At 42.1% G+C, this 23,480-nt stretch overlaps 1 protein-coding gene across 5 annotated transcripts in view; it reads right to left on the bottom strand.

The window, feature by feature from the left end:
• Positions 1-378: 378 nt before the first annotated feature.
• The window catches only part of LOC122556787 (serine/threonine-protein phosphatase 2A 55 kDa regulatory subunit B beta isoform), a 571,983-nt gene continuing 548,881 nt past the window's right edge, over positions 379-23,480 (bottom strand). For 3 of the 5 annotated variants that reach the window (XM_043703958.2, XM_043703960.2, XM_043703959.2), the window contains 3 exons: positions 5,706-5,875; positions 4,691-4,782; positions 379-2,642 (listed from right to left, as the gene is read on the bottom strand). In XM_043703958.2, the coding sequence (XP_043559893.1) occupies positions 2,363-2,642; positions 4,691-4,782; positions 5,706-5,875 (542 nt within the window). In that variant the 3' untranslated portion in view covers positions 379-2,362. The remainder of the gene's footprint in view (positions 2,643-4,690; positions 4,783-5,705; positions 5,876-23,480) is intronic. The other 2 variants (XM_087995470.1, XM_043703961.2) reach the window with 1 other exon arrangement.

Here is a 23,480-nt window from a genome sequence, read left to right as displayed (position 1 = left end):
CGACTGTGTGGGTGTACTCACAATAGGGTGGCAGAGGGTGACTGTCTCCTCAATGGTTCTGAAGATACGGACACATCAGTGGAACAAAACACTGCAATGCTCACATTTCATGAAGCAGACTTGGCTGCAAACAGTTTATTCTTTAAGAAAAGAAAAGCAGACAGTAACGAGGACAAAGGTACACCAGTCAAATCATTTGACCCAAACAATAAAGAGCCAGCCCCACTTGCCCTTTCCCTCCCCAATAAATAAAGTACTTTTATCCAGAAGGTTAAGCCCCTAAGACAAAACAGCCACAGCATGTCCTAAAGCTCAGGGTGCTGGCTTAGCCGTATCCAATGACCACCCTGCCCCTTCCCCTCCCACCCACAACCCAACCCCATCTTATCAAAATAAGGGCCTGACAGTTCTCATGCAGTTTAAAAAGAAAATTGCGGTACAGAACAGCATTAATAACTGCAATTCACTTGTCCTTTTTTAAAAGGAAGAATAGGGCTGGTGAGCCTGTGCTTTTAAAGTGAATGTTGATGTAAGGTTCCCTGCACCCCCACTTTTAATTTCTTAACAAAAATGTTGAAATACATCTGTACACCCATTTAATTTTAAACCTACCAGTTTTATTTCTTAAACTTGATTTTCCCTTGTTGCAGCAAAGAGATTTAACACTTCTTTAAAAATAAGTTAACTTCCCCTTTTGGATACACTGATTATTTTCAGTGTGATGGGTCCGGGGTACCAGGCACCTTCTGTCTTCAAGTGAGTGACAATTCTTCAGACTGGAACTTAAACCCAGAGCTACTCTGTAATGGGGCAACATTGTCAGGCCTGGCCCTCTCCTCACCAATACTTTTCTTTTTTTTGGGGGGGGGGGGGTAGGTGGAGGCAGGTGACAGATGTATTTCTTGTGGATGACTCTGAGATCAGCTGACCAGTCACAGCTATAAGGATTCAATGTTGCATTTCTGGTCTGCATTGTTCATTCACCCACTGTCTTTACTCACTGAATCAGAAGAGGCACTCAGTAAGATTTATCTATTACAGTTAGATTTTTGAGTAGCAAAGGAGTGAAGGCTTACGGAGCAAGGTTTGGAGAGGAGGAACACAGACAGGAGAGTGGTGAGAATGATCAGCCATGAACTTACTGAATGATGGAGCAGGCACAAAGGGCTTAATGGCGTAGACCAAAGTCCTATGTCCCTAAATCACATGAACTGCAGCAGAAGAATATCAATTCCCTCTTGGTAATGGCTCCAGTCAAACCTTTTGTCATTACTGACATGACAATGTAGCTTTATTCTGGTTTAGTGTCAGTTTTAGCTATTAGAAACATAAACTACATACTAGATTCCTAGCCATAGAAGAATCAGACTGAGGAAACTTGTGTGTAAACCGCCAGGAAAATATTAACAGAAGACATTTTAAAGAAATTAGATACCAGAACGTAACTCTGTATTAAGGGGAAGTGGGGGTTGGGGGAAGAGAGAGACAATTTTGAGATCTGACATAATTAGGACATAATTTAAAAGTAAAACTTGTTCAGTCATTATATGCAATTACTCCCATTATTAGATGTAAAACTTTGAAAAACTCTAACTACAAAAGCCCTGACAGTCTCAGGGCTTCAAAAATCTACAATTACATTTTCAAATTGGCATTAGTATAGTTAACTTAAACATCTTCTCGTTTGCTTGTTCAACAATGCAAGTAAATTCATTCTTTCATATACTGAGCTACAAAACTGCTCGGGTCATTTCACAAATAAGAGACTTCTGTTCGAGGAACTGTGTGGAAAATTCCCTGATTCGTTAAATACTGCTCATTATATTATGCTGATTAGCGCTCGATCACCCTCAATCCCAAAGAATATGGAAAAAGGAGTGGCGCATTTTATGGGGAACAAAGAAAATTTTTTTTAAAACTACGCTCTAACATTTGTCACCCTCCGGAAGCAGCTGTCAATTGGTACAAGTATTATTATTTTGGATAAAGAATGTCCAAGGCATTAGCAGCTGTGGAGAAACAAAGTACACATAACATAAAAATTCATCCCTATTTCCATGAGAGAGAGGAAAAAAAAATCAAATTTACAAGTCAGTGTTGAATATTTACATCTTTAAAAGCCAGAAGAATTAGATGGAAATTCAGTGCCTTATAAACAGAAGCCATTTTGTTCTAAAATAGATGCATCATGGGAATTACAGACCCACATACCAAAAGGCACCACAGCTTCATTAAGACAGACAACCTGACAAAAAAAACTATTGTTAGGATTCATTCCAGAGGGCAAGTTTTCCTTTTAAAAAATAATAATAATTTGATGTTTAATTGTATGCAGAGTGAGGTGACCAGTCAAACAGATTTTCTAGTTCACTTTGTCCTGGAATATATAGAGGTTGTTTGTGGCAGCTACTGCTATGATATTCTCCGACGGATGCCACGCCGTGTGCAGAATCTTCTTACTGAAGTCCAAACTGTCAACACTAATTTCATCTTTCTTCCTTTTCCCACCCATGCATACTTTGCGAGGCTTGAGTATTGCTCTGGGTTTGCTGTTTTCCCGTGATGCTTCCAGCGTGACATCACGCTTTGTGTTACGGTCGAACATTCGGAAGAAATTGTTGTAGGAACCAGTCATGATTACACTGTGAAATCATTGAATACGTTGGGGGGGGGGGGGGGGGGCGAGAAGAAAGGAAAGCTTGTTTAATGTATAGCTTCTCACAATGTCAAAAAGCATGTCAACACTTTGCACACACACGGGAAGCGGACTGGCCTGTAAAAATGCAACTGGTCAGTCCCTTGCACCTTTTCTAAACAATGGTGGGATGTTACCGATCCTCTAGTCCTTCGGCACCATGCCTGAAACCAGCAAGAACTAGCAACGTGATAGTCAGAGCCTCTGCTCTTTCCTTCTTAAGTTTCTGTTCACATCCTTGCCCAGCAATTTAGCTATTTTGGATAATACTTACCTAATATTTGTTCTTCCACTGTAACTTAGCCTGTCTAACATTTAACATCCCCTTCCTTAACCAGGTTTTCATTATTCCCCTTCTTCTGTATATGCAGACACAGTAGATTCATTAAGAACCATGCATAAGCCTCTGTCTCTATGCACTGATTATTGTTTGGTCTTTAATGACAGATATGTCTAGAAACTGTAATCAGAAGTAGGCCATTCAGCCCACTGAGTCTGCACCATCATCCAATGCAATTATGGTTGATCTGATCATCCTTAATTCCACTTTCCTGGCTTTTCCCCATAACCATGGACTCCATTACTGATTAAAATTTACCTCTTTCAGCTTGAAATACACTTAATACCCTGACCTCAACAGCTTGCTGTGGTAAAGAATTCTACAGATTCACTACTTCTGAAAGAAGACATTCTTTCTCATCTATGTCTTAAGTGAGCAACCTTTAGTTTTGAATTTATGCCCTCTGGACCTATACGCTTCCATCAGGGAAAACAGCCTTTCTGCATCAACCCTGTCAGTCTCTTAACCTTTTCAATAAGGTTGCCTCTCATTCTTCTAAACACCAATGAGTACAGGTCCAACCTATTCACCCTCTCCTCATAAGACTCTCCACCCCATACCTAGTATCAGCCCATTGAAGCTTCTCTGGCTTGCCTCCAGTGCCAATATATCTCTCCTAAGGTAAGGTGACCAAAATTATTCATAGTATTCTAGCTGTGGTCTAACAGATGCTTTGCATGGTTTTACTGAGACTTCCCTATTTTAATATTCATGAAGGGCTTATACTCGAAAAATCAACTCTCCCGCTGCGCAGATGCTGCCTGACCTGCTGTGTTTTTCCAGTGCACACTTTTCGACTTTGAAATAAAAGCCAACATTCCATTTACTTCCCCTATAATCCTCTGGACTTCATTTAATTATATGCTCCACCATCACTACTCTTTCTCCTACACACTTTCTTAACCATGAACTGCATCTATTCCTCATCTCCAAACCAATGGGCCCCTGATCTTTTAAATTCAACCCCAAAGTTTGAGATCACTCTCCTTTTCTAATTTATATCAGGAGCTTCAATTCTGTGCCTAATTCTCATTGAACTGGAATAATCACAAGAACGCCCAAAGATCTTTACAATATCACTACACTTATCCAACTAACCTGAACACCATTAACCCTACCCTTCGCTATCTGTCCCCAAACCATTTCCATGTGGCTATACTTCCTTTCATGTCATGGCGTTTTTTTTTTGTTTGTAATAAGTCTGTGATATCGCACCTTATCAAATCCCTTCAGAAAATTCTCACAGACAGGATCAGTCAATTTTCCTTTATCCATATCCTGTGATATCCTCAGCAAATGATCTTATGAAGTTGGAATTTTAACTTGATATTGTCATATATTCCTGTATTTTTCAGCCTAGACAATGAATGTCATTCATCGGTGCCTGTCCACAGAGCTCGACACACATTATAGCAGGAGCCAGTGGTTATATTACTGCTGCTCAACTTTAGTATTGATTAGTGCACTAATTCCCAAGGTGCCAAATTTCTGATATTGTTTACAAAGTTTAGAGGCAGCTGATGTAAATGCAATTTGTCCTCTAAAGGGATCATTTAGATAACAGCTCCAGTTCAGGTCGAAAGTGTGAGGGATACAGGTTACTACACTGGCCTGTAGCTGACAGTCAGGCAAATTCAATCAAAAGCACCACTTACCTGTCAGAGCCATTCCACACACACTCAAACTTGTCAAAGATGCAGTCGTTTTCATAGAGGGAACACAGCTTACTCCTCAGATATTCATGCACCTGACAAATACCAACAACAAGGAAACTGGTGTTAGAATGACTCCCACATAACTACGGGTGACAGGGATGATTTGCTCAATTATTGGGTACTAAGCGACTAGTTGTTGTGCTTCCTCTCAGTAATGGCTTAACTAAGAGTTGGTATAGCTCAGCAAGCACAGGGATGACGGGTGAACAGGGCTTGGTGTGAATTCAGATTTGGGTGCAGAGTTATGGATAACCTCAAGTTTACAAAGGGTAGAATATGATTAGCCAAGCTTGCACTGGAACATTCAAGTCTAGAAGGAACAGAGGCATGGACAAGTGTTTCAGCAGCAGATGAGAAAGGTAGAGTAAGGCAATGTTATGGAGACAGAAATAGACATTTTGAGTAACGGAGCAAATAAGAGGATAAAAAGTTATCTCGAGGTCAGATAGGACATAAGGCATCTGGGTCAGCCTCAGATGGATGTTCATTGAGAGGCATGGAGTGGCTGGGATGAAGACATTGGTTTCAATCTTGCCAACCCTGAATTGGAGCAAGTATCTGTTTCATTACTGGATGTCAGAAAAACCAACCTAATCATGCAAAATCAGTGGATGAGCCGACAGAGAGGGGTTGGGCAAACCAGGTGCTTTTGCAGTACACTGGAAATTTGACAATGCCTGTAAGTGATATCACAAAGAGACACTCGAAGTAAGAGTGTAGAAGCAAGAAGCGGATAGCAAAGATAATTCTTATGGGCAAAAGGATCAAAGGCCATGAAGAGAAAGCAGGAACAGGATACTGACTTAAATGATCAGCACAACTATATTAAATGGTGGAGGAGGCTCAAAGGGCCGAATGGCCTCCTCTCATTCCGTTTTTTATGAAAGAATAAAGAACAAAGACTCAAAAGAAAAACAGCAGCTTCTTCCTTCTTCAAACTCCATTTGGCAAATACCTGATATGTTTCTATGGGTCTGTTCTCCATGTTTAAATCCCAGACTTTGACAGTGAGGTAATCCCTGGTCATCATGTATCTCCCACTGTGGCTGAACTTCACATCTGATATTGAGGAAATGATCTCGGAGAAGAACGACCGGTTGCTGGGGTCCTCTGGCTCTTCAAAAACTGGAGAGTGATACAGTCAAAAGAAGAAAAATAAAATGGAAAGATTAACAGCTCTTCATTCACTTGTCTGAAGTATCGAAAGGAACAGAGGATTATGTAAAATGCTAAGGCAGCACAAACTTTAAAATTGGAAAGCAATTTCTCGCTTCTGGGTTGGCAACTCAAATCCAAGTTAAACAAGATTCCATATGAAACATACATAATTATCTCCAATTCAAATTCAAAGATGGTGTTAGTCCAGAGCACATAAATACAGAAAATTCAGTTTGAATCTGACAATCTCAGAGGAGTCACAAAGACAGTGACTGGGATAGGGTTGGAGGTAGGGGTGGGGGTGAGGCAGAAGTCATACTGTATCCCACACTGGTCCTCTGAATTTGTAATTTTCATAGATGTTCACCAAACTACCCCTTGTTCTTGTCCCCTCCCAAAGGAAACCGCTTTTAGCCAACCTTGTAACATTTTGAAACACCTCAAGTCTATACTCCAGGGGGCACAAGCTAGATTTGTATAAACGATCTTTAAAATTTACGTAAGAATGCAACAAATAGGAACAGGAGAAGACCATTCAGCCCCTTGGGCCTACTCCAACCGCTCAATAAAATCACGGCTGACTCTCTGCCTGATCTCCATGTCCCTTGATTTCTTAAGAGATCAAACACCTGTTCATTCCAGCCTTAAATCTTTTCATTAATGAGGCATTCACAACCCTCTGGGGTGGCAAATCGAAATATTCTCCTCACCTCATGCCTAAATAATTGGGTCCATTATCCTGAGACTTCCCTCGTGTTACAGGTTTTGCAATTCAGGTGAAACATCTCAGTATCTAACTTAAGAGTCATAGAGATGTACAGCACGGAACAGACCTTTCAGTCCAACACGTCCATAAACCTGTATAAGGTCACCCCTCAGCCTCCGACATTCCAGGAAAAACAGCCCTAGCCTATTCAACCTGTCCCTATAGCTCAAATCCTCCAACCCTGGCAACATCCTTGTAAATCTTTTCTGAACCCTTTCAAGTTTCACAACTGAATGCTTCATTAAGCTTGCCTCTTATTCTTCTTAGAAGCCTAATTTATTCAGCCTCTCATCCCAGGGACTAATCTATTGAAATTTTGCTGTAGTGCGTACAAAGGAAGTAAAGCTTAAATATGAAACAAGTATACACTTCCTTATAAAACTGCACCAGGGATACAATCACTCAAATATATGAATTGGGGGAGGACAATGGTTGGGTTTACGAGCCTGCTCTGCAATTCAATAAGTAGAGCATTTCTTAAATGGTAGGAAGTCGGAATTGTAGATGTACACAAGGACCTAGTGGGCTTGTTGACAAGTCACTGAAAGTGAACATGTAGCAAGCTAATGGAATGTTAGCCTCTGTTGCAAGAATATTTGAGTGCAGGAGTAGTGAAGTCTTGCTTCAATTGTCTGGGAGCTTAGTTAGTTTGCACCTTCAGTACAGTGCGTAGTTTTGGTGCTCTTATCTCAGGAAAGACATTATTGCCATTGAGGGAGTGCAATGGAGGATCACCAGGCTTGCTCCTGGGATAGCTGGACTTTCCTATGAAAAAAACACTGGGGCAAACTGGGCCTAGACTTTCAAAGAACGAGAGGTGATTTCATTGAAACCTAGAAAACGTTTAAAGGGATAGACAGGATAGATGTAGGTAAAATGTTTCCCCTGTTTGTGGAGTCTCAAACTAATGGACATAATTTAAAAATAAGGTAGATGCTACTTGGGTCCAAGATCAGGAGAATTTTATTTCACTCAGAGGCTTTGAAATTCTCTACAGTGGGGGGCTGTAGAAACTCAGTCTTTGAGACTATTTAAGGTACAGAAAGTATATTTATAGATTAGAGTGGTGCTGGAAAAGCACAGCAACTCAGGCAGCATCTGAGGAGCAGGATAATTGTGCTAAAGAAATATTGCTTTCTCATACTTTTGTTCAATTTTAAAAAGGTGTAATATCTGATCATGTTTCTTTCTACTGCAGTGGACTGCTTCCTGCCTATGAATGTATGCAGCTTCTGGCATGTATATGTAAATAACGCTGTAACCCTGACTGAGAATCTTAAACTGGTTGTTAGCACATCACTAGCTAGTAGCAATTAGCCCATTTTGCAATTGCAAAACTCAAAACATAATGTTTGATGTTAAGCTGTGATTCCACACTGTCCCATTGTTAGAAAAGAGTTGGCATCGAAAGGAAATTACAACTCAATCAGACCAAACTGTTGGTCAGCAGGTTATTATCAAGGATTCTGAGGGACAGAATATATCTGAATTTGGAGAGACATTGATTAGGGGTACACAGCATGGTTTTCTTAATTGAAAGCTATGTTTGATAAATGTGATTACATTTCTTGAGGTGACCAAGAGTGTTAATGAGGTCAATGCATTTGCTGTGGTCTACATGGACTTTAGCAAGGCTTTTGATAGGATCCTGCATGGCAGTCTGTATAAGAATATTAACTGTCCCAGGCAAAATGGCATGTTAGATTCAAAATTGAGAGGCAGGGAAGCAGAGGTTGATGGTAGAGGGATGTTACTGTGACTGGAAGTCTGTTTCCAGTGGGGTTCTGCATGACTAAGTGTTAGGATCCTTGCTATTTGTGGTCTACATTAAAAGTTTAGACTTAAATGTCTGGGGTAGGATCAAGAGGTTCATGGATGAATGTAAATTGGTAGGGTGATAAATAGAATGATAGCCATATACTGCAGGATATCAACAGAATAGTCAGCTAGCAAAGCAATGGCATTGAATTAAAATCCAGAAAAGTGTGAGATAACGCACTTAAGGACAGCTAACAAAACAAGAGGCTACATTATAAATGGTAGGACCTGGGAAAGTACTGACGATCAGGTACACCTTGGTGTGCATATCCATAGATTCCCTAGGGTAATAGCGTAAATAGATAAAATGGTTATGAAGGCATATGGAGGTATTTGCCTTTATTAGGGGAGTCATAAAACACGAGGAGGGAGGTTATGCTGGAATGGTGTAAAACATTGGTCAGGCTACAACTGGATGACTTACTGAAGTTCTTGCCATCACATTATCAAAAGGATGTCATTGCAGTTATGAAGGTGCAGACGAGATTTACCAGGGTGGGCCGTCTGAGAGATAAGCAAAGACAGTGTACGGCAGGAATGTTTTCCTAGGAAAAGTGGAAGCCGAGAGAGGACCTGTCAGAGATTATGAGAAGACAGCATGAGATCCCAGCGAGCGCAGGTGTGGACTGGATACAATATTGGCTTGACAGTAGTAGACAAAAGGTGGTGGTAATGGGTTGTTGTTCAGACTGGACGCCTGTGACCAGTAGTGTGTTGTAAGGATCTGTGCTGGGTCCACTGTTGTTCATCACTTACACAAATCATTTGGATGAGAATATAGGAGGCATGGTTCATAAGTTTGTGCATGACACCAAAACAAATGGTATACTGGACACTGAAGAAGATTATTTAAAAGCTTAACTGGATCCTGATCAATTGGACCAGTGGGTTAGAAGGTTTAATGCAGATAAATGCGAGGTGTTGCATTTTGGTAAGACCACAGGGCAGGGCTTACAGTTAACGATAATGCCCTGGGTAGTGTTGTTGAACAAAGAGACCGAGGGGTGCAAATACATTGTTCCTTGAAAGTGGCTTCACAGGTGGTAAGAATGATGAAGAAGCTGTTTGGCACACATGCCTTGATCAGTCAGAACATTGAGAATTGGAGAAAGGCCAATTTTGACTGTATTAGGCAAGAACTTTTGAAACTGGAAAAGCGCAGCAGGTCAGGCAGCATCCAAGGAGCAGGAGAATCGACGTTTCAGGCATGAGCCCTTCTTCTGAAGAAGGGCTCATGCCCGAAACGTCGATTCTCCTGCTCCTTGGATGCTGCCTGACCTGCTGCGCTTTTCCAGCAACACATTTTCAGCCCTGACCTCCAGCATCTGCAGTCCTCACTTTCTCCAAGAACTTTCGAAAGCTGATTGGAGGCAGATGTTCGCAGGTAAAGGGACGGCTGGAAAATGGGAAGCCTTCAGAAATGAGATAACAAGAATCCAGAGAAAGTATATTCCTGTTAGGGTGAAAGGAAAGACTGGTAGATATAGGGAATGCTGGATGACTAAAGAAATTGAGGGTTTGGTTAAGAAAAAGAAGGAAGCATATGTCAGGTATAGACAGGATAGATCGAGTGAATCCTTAGAAAAGTAAAAAGGAAGTAGGAGTACACTTAAGAGGTAATACAGGAGGGCAAAAAGGGGACATGAGATAGCATTGGCAAATAGAATTAAGGAGAATCCAAAGGGTTTTTACAAATATATTAAGGACAAAAGGGTAACTAGGGAGAGAATAGGGCCTCTCAAAGATCAGCAAGGCGGCCTTTGTGTGGAAACACAGAAAATGGGGGTGATACTAAATGGATATTTTGCATCAGTATTTATTGTGGAAAAGGATATAGAAGATATAGACTGTAAGGAAATAGATGGTGACATCTTACAAAATGTCCAGATTACAGAGGAGGAAGTGCTGGATGTCTTGAAATGGTTAAAGGTGGATAAATCCCCAGGACATGATCAGGTGTACCTGAGAACTCTGTGGGAAGCTAGAGAAGTGATTGCTGGGCCTCTTGCTGAGATATTTGTATCATCGATAGTCACAAGTGAGGTGCTGGAAGACTGGAAGTTGGCAAATGTGGTGCCACTGTTTAAGAAGGGCGGTAAAGACAAGCCAGGGAACTATAGACCGGTGAGCCTGACATCAGTGGTGGGCAAGTTGTTGGAGGGAATCCTGAGGGACAGGATGTACATGTATTTGGAAAGGCAAGGACTGATTAGGGATAGTCAACATGGCTTTGTGCATGGGAAATCATGTCTCACAAACTTGATTGAGTTTTTTGAAGATGTAACAAAGAAGATTGATGGGGGCAGAGCAGTAGATGTGATCTATATGGACTTCAGTAAGGCGTTCGACAAGGTTCCCCATGGGAGACTGATTAGCAAGGTTAGATCTCATGGAATACTACTCAGGGAGAACTAGCCATTTGGATACAGGACTGGCTCAAAGACAGAGAGTGGTGGTGGAGGGTTGTTTTTCAGACTGGAGGCCTGTGACCAGTGGAGTGCCACAAGGATCGGTGCTGGGCCCTCTACCTTTTGTCATTTACATAAATTACTTTTTGTGAGCATAAGAGGTACAGTTAGTAAGTTTGCAGATGACACCAAAATTGGAGGTTTAGTGGACAGCGAAGAGGGTTACCTCAGATTACAACAGGATCTGGACCAGATGGGCCAATGGGCTGAGAAGTGGCAGATGGAGTTTAATTCAGATAAATGCGAGGTGCTGCATTTTGGGAAAGCAAATCTTAGCAGGACTTATACACTTAATGGTAAGGTCCTAGGGAGTGTTGCTGAACAAAGAGACCTTGGAGTGCAGGTTCATAGCTCCTTGAAAGTGGAGTCGCAGGTAGGTAGGATAGTGAAGAAGGCATTTGGTATGCTTTTCTTTTTGGTCAGAGTATTGAGTACAGGAGTTGGGAGGTCATGTTGTGGCTGTACAGGACACTGGTTAGGCCACTGTTGGAATATTGCGTGCAATTCTGGTCTCCTTCCTATCGGAAAGATGTTGTGAAACTTGAAAGGGTTCAGGAAAGACTTACAAGGATGTTGCCAGGGTTTGAGGATTTGAGCTATAGGGAGAGGCTGAACAGACTGGGGCTGTTTTCCCTGGAGCGTCGGAGTCTGAGGGGAGACCTTATAGAGGTTTACAAAATTATCAGGGCCATGGATAGGATAAATAGACAAAGTCTTTTCCCTGACGTCGGGGAGTCCAGAACTAGAGGGCATAGGTTTAGGGTGAGAGGGGAATGATATAAAAAAGACCTAAGGGGCAACTTTTTCACGCAGAGGGTAGTACATGTATGGAATGAGCTGCCAAAGGATGTGGTGGAGGCTGGTACAATTGCACATTTAAGAGGCATATGGATGGGTATATGAAAAGGAAGGGTTTGGAGGGATACGGGCCAGGTGCTGGCAGGTGGGACTAGATTGGGTTGGAATATCTGGTTGGCATGGACAGGTTGGACCAAAGGGTCTATTTCCATGCTGTACATCTCTATGACTCTATGACTCATTGAGCCATTGTAGAGCTGTACAAGACATTGGTAAGGCCACATTTGGAGTACTGCATTCAATTCTGGCCACCCTTCCATAGGAAGGATATTATTAAACTGGAAAGGGTGCAAAGAAGACTTACATAGATGTAACCTAGACTGGAAGAGGCTGGATAGGCTGGGAATCTTTTTCCTGGTCGCACAGAAGGCTAAGGGGCGAGGTTTTCAAAATCATGAGGGGCAAGGATAGGGTGAATAGCCAAGGTCTTTTCGCTAGGGTAGTGGAGTCCAAAACTAGAGGGCATAGGTTTAAGGCAAGAGGGGAAGGATTTAAAAGGACCTGATGGGAAACTTTTTCAAATAGAGGGTGGTGCGTATATGAAACAAGCTGCCCAAACAAGTAACAGAGACGGGTACAATTACAGCATTTAAAAGTCATTTGGATACATTCATAGATAGAAAAGGTTTAGAGGGATACAGGTCGATTGCAGGCAGTGGGACTAGTTTAATTTAGGAAACCTGGTCGGCATGAACGAGTTGGGCCGAAGGGCCTGTTTCCATGCTGTATATCTCGAAGATGGAAGGTCAGTCAGGACAGAATTCACAACCTGTTGAAAAGTACAAAGGGATGTACAAGGAATACTAAGTTATTCAGCCCTTTGCGTGCATTCTGCTATATTTGGCTTTGCTCATGGCCAAAATGCTTACAATGTAAAAAGCCACTGGGGCACAATGCCCGAGGCCACCTACAGAGCCGTGCTTTTGCGCAAAATTACCTCTTTAGTTGGGGAGGTGGGCAAAAGAAAGGATGAAGAGGCATAAGCTCTGAGCGACGGCAGAAGTGCTGAGACAGCAGCCATATTAGTGTAATACCGACGCACACAGATCCCTGAGTCAGCCACACATAAAGAGACCTCTCTGCATGGAAAACAAAGATTCTACTTGTTACCTAACCAAGTGACACATTTTTCAATTTTGCTTTTCTCTTTCTTGTTTTGTTGTGGCTGGTTGATTTTCTTTCTGTTGACACAACAATATTGTCTGAATAATTGATTCATTATTCCCACAAACACAATAAAAGATGCACAACTTTCCCAGTTAGAAAAATCAGGTGATAAGTTGAGATCTGTTCACAGGCATTTGGTACAAATGGTACAGGTCTGTATTTTTAACCTTTTACTTTTCTGGAATGTTTTCTTACCAATCCAATTAAATCAATTCCATTTAAGAGGGGATCAGCAATAGCGTCTCTGAATTGTATCTGCCACATAGGACCCTTGAGTGAGAGAATGCTGTAACAGGATTAATTCTACACAATGTGCAGGGCTCGGAAGCTGACATCTGCAAATGGAAGCTGTGACCGACTGGGCTAATTCAGTGCCAAGTTCTTTCCGCACCCACTAAATAATGCTGTGATTGTGATTAACCTACAATTAGCAGAGATTAAAAGAAAACAATATTAAGAATGGGAAACATGAAACCAAAGCAGAAAATCCTAGTGGCTGCATTCCCATTCCAATCCCTTTCTCCCATTTGCAGATTTCCCATTCCTCTTATGCTGCTCCCTCTGGGCCTCTCACTCACTCCAAACTGTTTCAGGGACTAATGCCACTCGCTTCACTTTTCGACTCCCTTTGCACAATTCAATCTCTCGCCCACTGAACTTCTGGCTCTGCTCCCAATGTCAACAAAGCAGCTCTGCTGAAATGGCCGTCTACCTCAACAATGTGAGCTTTCCCATCACTTCCCTCGAAGGTTGTGGGTTCAAGCCCCACCTCAGAGACACAGGTACAAAGTCCAAGCTGACACTTTATTGCAGCACGGACAAAAAAGGAGGGCAACTTTTGTTCAGCCGACATCAGTGATGCCTTAAAATATAATCTGCCTCATGGGCTGTAAAATGCTTCAGGACATCATTAAATATCATTTCCTGATTTCCACCAATCTATTAAGGCCAAAGCAAGCAGGTTTTGCACATTGCATCCCTGATTTCCTGATGAGCTATCCAATGTATGTGTTGCCACAAGGCTGTAGAACTAATCTTCTCTGTGTCTTTTGAGCGGGTAGAGAAAATTCAGTCAAAACTCTGGATTTTAAGGTGAAACTGATCGTACTCGGTTTTTTAGAATAACACCATAATGTTCCAGCTGGCTTAAATAAAGCATTCTCCAATAAACATACTGTTCTGCTAATGCAACAAGAAAAGCCTCAAGCAGGGCAATGGCTTTGTAAATGCTGTGTAGGTCTCTTTGAATGGAGTGCGAGACCCTTGACAAAAGCATTCCAGCAATGCCTGATAATGGGGTGGAGTGACTGAATACCAATCAAGAGGCGGATCCCCACTGTCTTCCTCCTCTCTCTCTCCGAATTTTGTTTTAAAAGAAAAAGAACCTCTTAGATTCATAAAATCTTACAGGAAGAGACGGTGGACATTTGGCCCCGTCAACTCTCTGGCAAACTACTACTTTATCCCAGTACCCTCTTATTAAAGAGAATGTTTCTTTGTCACATATTTATTCACTTGCCTTTTAAAATGTATTCTGAATTCTATTTCTGGGAGGGCATTCCAGGCTGGAAAGAAATGACTCAATGGGCCAAATGAGCTCCTTCAATGCTTTACCATTCCATGATTTTACATCCTCATAAATACTCTGTGCACTGATTGCTTTTTTGCCCCAAGCAAATTTTGATTGCTCACTGGATTTGATAGTTTAGCTTTGAACTGCAGTGGAGTCATTTTTTTTATATCAGTGCCTGAATCTCTAAAAGAAGGGACATTCAATGGACATAATCTTCTCTTCTGAGGTCTAGGCTCAGCAGAGGCTGTGGAACTGAGAGTCACTAACACTCAAGGCTGGGTTGATTGTTCGTGTACCATTACACCATTCTTAAGTGCAAGCTGACTCCTGTGTCAAGCAGGGTGGCACACTGACCTGCTGCAGAGGTTAGCGATCCTAGTGCTATGTTTAAACAGCACCCGGATAAGCATTCATTTCCTGCAAGCAGGAGCATTGCTCAATCTGTCTGAGAAGATGCATGGATCTAGTCAATTCCCAGTCAGCTGAGCTATCTTCTAAGGTGTGAAAAATGTGTTGTTGGAAAAGCGCAGCAGGGGAATCGACGTTTCGGGCATAAGCCCTTCTTCAGGAATGAGGAGGGTGTGCCAAGCAGGCTAAGATAAAAGGTAGGGAGGAGGGACTTGGGGGAGAGGCGTTGGGAATGCGATAGGTGGGAGGAGGTTAAGATGAGGGTGATAGGCTGGAGAGGGGGTGGGGGCAGAGAGATCGGACCTGCAATCTTCTTCCCAATCTCTTTGCCCCCACCCCCTCTCCTGCCTATCACCCTCACTTTAACCTCCTTCCACCTATCGCATTCCCAACGCCCCTCCCCCAAATCCCTCCTCCCTAGCTTTTATCTTAGCCTGCTTGGCACACCCTCCTCATTCCTGAAGAAGGGCTTATGCCCGAAACGTCGATTCCCCTGCTCCTTGGATGCTGCCTGACCTGCTGCGCTTTTCCTGCAACACATTTTTCAGCTCTGATCTCCAGCATCTGCAGTCCTCACTTTCTCCTACCTTCTAAGGTCAGCTTGCAAAACCTCTACAACCTCCCCAGTCAGACTTGTAACCTTGGCCAGCCTCCTCAAGATGTGCCCATTACACTCCAGCTTCCTTGGTTATCCTATATGGCCCATCAAACTTAGACTATCACCACCTGATCTCAATCATGGCAATGGCATAGACAAATACGCTCCAAATGGACTCCATTCCATTCTCCCAGTTTCTCTGTCTCCACTATTATTTCTCTGACAATGCCATCTTCTATCAGAACCACTTCTGATAACTCCTTCTGTCTCATCAATTCAGGATTGCTCCCCCCTCCCCACCCCAACCCACTTCCTCACGCCCCCATATTGCATGGCTGATAGGCCCCACAGACCATGTCTGCTATATTCCATACACATCTGTTCTCACCTCTTCTTTTTCCCTCCTAGAAACACATTATAGAACATAGAACATTAGAACATTACAGCACAGTACAGGCCCTTCGGCCCTCGATGTTGAGCCGCCCTGTGAAACCAATCTGAAGCCCATCTAACCTACACAACTCCATTCGCGCCCATATGTCTATCCAATGACCATTAAATGCCCTTAAAGTTGGTGAGTCTATAACTGCTGCAGGCAGTGCATTCCACACACCTACTACTCTCTGAGTAAAGAAACTCCCTCTGACATCAGTCCTATATCTATCACCCCTCAATTTGAAGCTATGCCCCCTCTTGCGAGCTATCACCATCCAAGGAAAAAGGCTCTCACTGTCCATCTGATCTAACCCTCACATTATATGTCTCAATTAAGTCACCTCTCAATCTTTCTTCTCTGTAATAAAATCAACCTCAAGTCTCTCAACCTTTCCTCACAAGACCTTCCCTCCATATCAGGCAACATCCTGGTAAATCTCCTCTGAACCCTTTCCAAAGCTTCCACATCCTTCCTATAATGCGGTGACCAGAACTGCACGCAATACTCCAAGTGCAGCCGCACCAGAGTTTTGTATAGCTGCAGGATTACCTCATAGTTCCAAAACTCGATCTCTCTACCAATGAAACCTAACACAGCGTATGCCTTTTTAACAACCCTATCAACCTGGGTGGCAACTTTGAGGGATCTACGTACATGTACATTATAGTTCCCTTTGTCTTTATCCTCCACCCCACTAGTCTCTGAAATCAATGGACCAACCTTTGCAATTTCTGTTAACTTCAGAGTAATGCCCCTCGACTCATCGTCCCTTGCCCTCTATTTTCAACATCCAATAAGGTACTGTCCCGCTTCAACACACTGCTCCATTCCTCAATCATCCTCAAAACTCCCTATCCTCTCCATCACATCTTTCCATGTAAACCTAGAAGCCACAACACCCGCCCATTTCCCTCCCCTCTCCTCAATGTCAAAGGCTCCTTCCTGGAGAAACAGCTACTTGTGTGTTCTTATTTCAATGCAGATATAAGGTCTTCACTGCTCATTAAGCGGTCTCATTGACACTTGGCCGATCAATAAATGGGGTGATCGGTTTGTTGAAAATCTCTGTTCGGTCTCCAAACATGAGACTAACTTTCAATTGTCCACCTTGCCCTAAAGCTGACATCTTTGTCCTCAATCTTCTGCACTAATCCAACAAAACTCAATGCACGCCAATAATTTCAGAGTACAACCTCTGCCCCCACTTTGTTTCCTTTTTCCTTGTTGGCTTTACCCTCATTTTTCACTTCTGCTAACAGATGGTCATTGTTCATTGTTCTGCTATTCACACCTCCCTTAGACACAGCTTCTGTTCTCAAAAAAACTTGTCTCATTAAAATTCCCTTTTGTCTTGCATCACCAACCCTTTTGTCAATCAGTCTCTCCTGTTTACCACCCTGTCACACTTTTGTTCTTTCTCACACTTTCTCACCTAGCTTTACCCAAATAAAATCTACCATAGATCTAAATTAACCCAGTTCTGATGAAAGATTAATCTTAGAATAGATTAGATTAGATTCCCTACAGTATGGAAACAGGCCATTTGGCTCAACAAGTCTACACCGACCCATTCCCCAACCCTATATTTACCCCTGTCTAATGCACCTAATCTTGTATATTATTGTATTACATAGGAGCCAATTAGCCAAAAAGCAACTGTGTAAGTGTCCCAGTGGATCATTTTTCACCGTTGCATTAGAGTCTCAGGCATTTTAGGCCTGTGACTGAAGCGTGCAGTCACGGCAAATTCAAATTTAAAATAAAGGGCTCTAACCTATCCAAGCCAGAAGTATATTTATTTTAAACATCTGGGAACTAAAACAACATTCAAGAAGCTTGACATCATCCACGTCAAAGCAGCCTGCTTGATGAGCACCCCATCCACAAACATTCACTCCCTCCGCCAACTAGGTAGCAGCAGTGTGTGCCATCTACAAAAATGCACTGCAGAAATTCACTGAGGCTACTTATGTAGTACCTTCCAAACCCACAATCACTTCCATCTAGAAGGACAAGGGCAGCCAATACATGGAAACATCAGCACCTGCAAGTTCCCCTCTGAGCGAAGCTCTATGAGTTAATTTTAAAAAAGGCAACCAGAGCCTATTAGTCATCAATCTGAAATGTTAACTGCTCTCTCTCCATCGATACTACTTGATCTGCTGCTTTTTGTTTGTTTTAAATTGAGCAAACTTCGTTAGATTCTCAGCCTATGGTGAGTTAATTTAATTCAACTTAATTAGCACAATGATTCTCACAGTCCCGGTTACCACCCAACAGTTATAGAAAAACTGCATGCAGGGCAAAACAATGGTTAGGATTGGTTCGGATGCTGCCTGAACTGCTGTGCTCTTCCAGCACCACTAATCCAGAATCTGGTTTCCAGCATCTGCAGTCATTGTTTTTACCTCATCCATATTGCCATCAACGTCCAAACAGTCAACTGACACATACTGAGTGTCCTGGCCAATCTGAAATAGTAGCTTGGAACAGAAACTGTTTCCAAAACTGACACTATTATATCTAAGTGAATCATGCAGTATAAATTTTTGCTCCCTTTGAATGTGGGCATTCCTCCATTCTTGTGCTGATGAGCGCAAAATGAAAAACTTTGTCAGTATGCCTCTATTTTCATCTATCCTCAAGTTCGGTGCTAGCAAGCAACTTGCAAGCATTTATTGCTCATTCCTAATTCCAATTGAAGTGGTGGTTCTGGGCTTCATTCTTAAGTCACTGCAGTCCAAGTGGTGTAGGAACATCCAATAATTTGAAGGAAGGAGTTCCAGGATTTTGATCCAGAGGTAGTGAAGATGGTGATAATAGGGGTTGGGGGTATGGTGGCACCTGTGGCCCGTGTACTTTTAGAAGGTGGAGGGAGGTTTGATAGCTGCTCTCAAAGAATCTTTTGAGAGTTTCTTCAGTGCATATGGTGCATGCTATAACTGTTGGTGGGGGAAGTGAATGGAAGCAAATCATTGCAGCATAGATGAAGTGAAGAAGTCAGGGGAAACCTCTTCACCCAGAGAATGGTTACAGTGCAGGACTCTTTGTATCAAATATTTTGGGCTGGATATGAAGGAATGAGGTAGGTCTACCTCTAGCGAGAAGCACAAAGAAAACTGGAGGCTGATGGAGGTTGGAATTGAGGAGCGACAAATTGGCAAGTAAGGAAGAGGAAATGGGTGAGTGGGAATGTGAAAGAGAGTGGGGAGGTGGAATGGGTGAGGAGACGGGGAGGGGGAACGGGGGGAGGATAAGTGGGTAGGGGAATACTATGGAGGTGGAAAGAGAAAGCCAGCTGAGTCCATGAGGGGTAGAAATAAAACGATAAAGTTAAATGAAGTGTAAAGTGGAAGGAGTTGTATGTTGAGCATGAACTTATACCTGCAGTGTAAATACTACGTAATAAGTTGCCCTAGAAATTATCTTAAAATATACCATGTTTCATCGTCAGTAGTAGCCATCCCTGTTTAAATACAGAATTAGCTTCTTGATGGTGCTTCTTAATATTAAATGATACAGTTCAGTATGTTCAAGTCTTTCAATGAACATGTTGGTAGAATTTTATTAGTCAATAATGGACGAGCTACATGAGCTGCACAATCTCCTATTCATTTGGCTAGACAAATTCCTGCCATTGGTTTTGGCTCGATCCCATAACAACCGATGGCTGCAGAATGTAATTATCACCTCGACACATCTAATAGTTGGCCTTGCTCTGACAGACTGCATTGTCCCACACAAGGGTCACTTCTTCACATGAGCCCAGTGCAGGTGAGCTGATCACGAAAAAGAACCTTCCATTTCTAGAGAGGTGGATCAATCACATCGATTTAATCTGGAAATTGGGAAAATGGGATCACAGCTTCCAAACTAGACAATTATTCAGGCTTAACCGCTCCATGCTGCAAGGTTAATGTTATCAATCAAATATATAGGATCCATAATGGAGTGAGTTGAGCTGAAATTGACTCCTGACAGAGTATTGCAGTAGAAAATTCTTTTCTCTATTGAAGCATCCACCTAATATGGCGCACATCTCTCTGTAAAACCTACACTGGATCAAGATTTTGGTCACCCACAGTGTGGAAAGAGGCCATTCGGTCCAACATCTCTACACCGACCTTCTGAAGAGCATCCCACCCAGACCCAGTCCTCTACCCTGTCCCTGTAACCCTGCATTCACCATGGCTAATCTACTGAGTCCTGGGCAATTTAGCATGGCTAATCCACCTAACCTGCGCATTTTTGCTCTGTGGATGTAAACTGGTAGAAACTGATGCAGACACAGGAGAACGTGCAAACTCCACACAAACGATTACCCAAACCTGGGATCAAACCCAGGTCTATGGTGCTGAGAGGCAGCAGTGCTAACTACTAAGTCATTTTGCTGTCCCCATTCTCACCTTTAGGCAATTTACTAAAGTAAAGGCACAAAACAAACACAAATTGCTCATCTACTGAGAATTACTTTAGTCAACACTGCTATCACCCGAGGTAGATTCCCAGAAAAAAAAAATCACAACATACTTTATAAAATCAGAATTACGGTTCTTGTACAATACATTCGCAGTTCTGACATTTATATACAATTCATTGAAGAACTTGCACACATTGAGTTATATCATTTGGTCATACAAGGCAATGTTGAGGAGTTATGCAATATATATTCTTAGAAATATAAAGATATTTATAGTGCAGAAATAGATAAGTTGGCCCCAACTGGTCCATGCTAATATTTATGATCCCCAGGAGCCTCCACGACATTTACTTTCTTCCTCGTGTACTTAACCAGCTTTCCTGTAAATATATCAGAGCCATTTGCCTTAACTACTCCCGGTGGTATGGAGCTCCACATTCTATCCAGTCTCTGGGTAAAGTTGCTTCTCCTGCACTTTCTATTACATTTATTAGTGATTTCCCCTATATTTATAGACTCCCCAACAACTGGAAACATCTACTTTATCTCTATTTTCTTAAACACTAGAGTCTCATATATCAGTTAATTGTTCAATTTTCTTCACCCAGTTTCTTCCCACTCTTTCAATAAATCTGTAGCTTGCTGCATGTAGTTGCATACATTTATCCCGGTTCATTACTCAGTGAAGGTCTTCAGACGTTTTATGCAACAGTTTGTAACTTTTCCAAAGAGGTTGTTCTTGGTGTCTCATTAAGTGCCAGCTATACAAACATAGGGATCCTCACAGCCAACCTAAACCCTGTTCCACCATCATTCAGTTGCACAATTTTCATCTGGCACTAGTGGATGGCTGCCTTTCCCATTAGTACTTACCATTGAGAAGGTGGTAGTGAGATGTTTGTGCAGTACGTTTAGAAAGGGAATTCCAGTATTCTGATCCAGTAACAGTGCAGGAATGGTGATCTAATTCCAGATCAGGATGCTGTGCGCCTTGAGGGTAGTGGCGTTACCATACATCTGCTATTTGTCCTTCTTGACCATTGTGACACTGTTCGACTTTGCTCCTATCCCAAATCATTTGATGCTGAAACTCTCACCCATGCTTTTGTGACTTCTGGATTGGAGTTATCCTTGATCTGTGGCTTGTCTCCCACATTCTACTCTGCAAAAACTGAAGGTCATCCCAAACTCTATCTTCTGTTTCTTAACTTGCAGTTAGTCCTGTTCCCTAATCAGTATGTGCACTGACCCTCAATAGCTCCTTGTCAACCAACACCTTCTTAGCCTCACCCTTCCTTATCTCTGAAATCTCCTCCAACTGCATATCTGCAACGACTTGAATTCTGGCCTCCCTTGCATTCCCAATCATAACTGCCCCAATATTAGTGGCATGCCTTCCACTGTCTCAGCTCCAAAGTCTGTAATTACCTCCCAACATCTCTTCAAAGACTTTTAAAACCTTTTTCTTTGATCACTTGACCTCTTATTTTCTTATATAGCTAGGTTTGTTTTATAATGCTTTTGTAAAGTACCTTAGAATAATTCATTATGTTAAAGCTGCTAAACAAGTTATTGACACACTTGCACAGAGTGAGGGAGCTCTGCACTAAATGGGGGGGGGGGCAACTTTCATTTGAGCTATGAATCGAAGCCCTTGTATGTTCTCTCAACCTAAATCTATATTCTGAAGAGGAGAAGGGGAGCTATTCTTGACGTCAAGGCCAATACCTTTCCTCAAACAAAATCAGATAAAACTGATGATCTGGCCACCATGACATTGTTGTTTGAGAAAGCTTGCTCCATACAAATTAGCTGTCGCATCGTAATAACAATGACTAAACTTCAAAAGTGTAAAGTGCTTTGAGAGGTCCAGTGATTGTGAAAGGTGCTATATAATTGCAAATATCTTTTTGTTAAAAAAGTTAATTGCAAGAATGATACATTATAAAAGGCGAGAAAATGGTACTTCTGTTGCATATATTACAACCTGGTTAAATCCCACATTTGGAAAACTGTGTTCAGTTTTCAATACCACTCTATAGGAAGCTTATAGTGGCTGCAGCACGGAATAATAAACTAAAATCAGAAAGTGCTGGAGAAACTCAGCAAGTCTGGCATCGATGGAGACAGAAACAGAGTAACATTTCAAATCCTGTATGACTCTTCTTCAAAGAACTCCAAAGACTGGACTCAAAACATGAACTCTGCTTCTCCCTCCTAGATGCTGAAAGACCTGCTGAGTTTCTTTGGGTTGTTTTTATTTCAGATGTCCACCATTGGCAATATTTTGCATTTATTCACCACAATGAAACCAGATTAACAAAGGTACATTGTGAGGGCAAGATGGAGAAACTTGGTTTGCATTCCCGTGAGTACTGCAGCATATGGAATGGTATGATTGAGGAGTTTACAATGTTGAAAGGTTTTGATAGGTTTTGACAGGTAGTGACTAACTACTTCCACTGTTGGAAGAAACCAAGAATTGGGGTATATAATCTCAAGATAAGAACTCTGGTATTTAGAAGGCAAATCAAGAAACTTCAAGTTTGGTAGAAATATGCAACTCACACTGTCAGAGGTTTGTGGGTACTGATTGATAATTGGTGCTTTCATGATAAGATCAATGAGTTTCTGTTAGGTAAAGGCATCACAGAATAGGCAGCTAAGAATGGCAAGAAAGATTGAGACAAATATCTATTTTAATGGTAGGTCAGGCTAGAGGGACCAAATGAACTATCCCAGTTCCTATGATGCTCTTCCAAGACAACTAAATTTTCAGAGTAGGAGCAAATTACTGCAGATGCTGGAACCTGTACTGAAAACAACAAATGCTGGAGATCACAGTGGGACAGGCAGCATCCATGGAGAGACAACAAGCTAACATTTTGAGTCGAGATGACTCTTCATCAGCTCTAGAGAGTCATTTAGACTCGAGATGTTAGTTTGCTTTCTCTCCATGGATGCTGCCTGGTTCGCTGCGATCTCCAGCATTTGTTGTTTTCAGTAAATTTTAAAAGTACTAACTGGCTATGAAATACTTTGGGATGTCATGAAAACCAA

The sequence above is a fragment of the Chiloscyllium plagiosum genome, unplaced genomic scaffold (assembly GCF_037043375.1).
Source record: "Chiloscyllium plagiosum isolate Xiang-an unplaced genomic scaffold, Cpla_swu_hap1 HiC_scaffold_16, whole genome shotgun sequence".
Taxonomy (NCBI): domain Eukaryota; kingdom Metazoa; phylum Chordata; class Chondrichthyes; order Orectolobiformes; family Hemiscylliidae; genus Chiloscyllium; species Chiloscyllium plagiosum.
The sequence above is the reverse complement of the archived record's forward strand: the minus strand, read 5'-3'. Positions and strand labels throughout refer to the sequence as shown.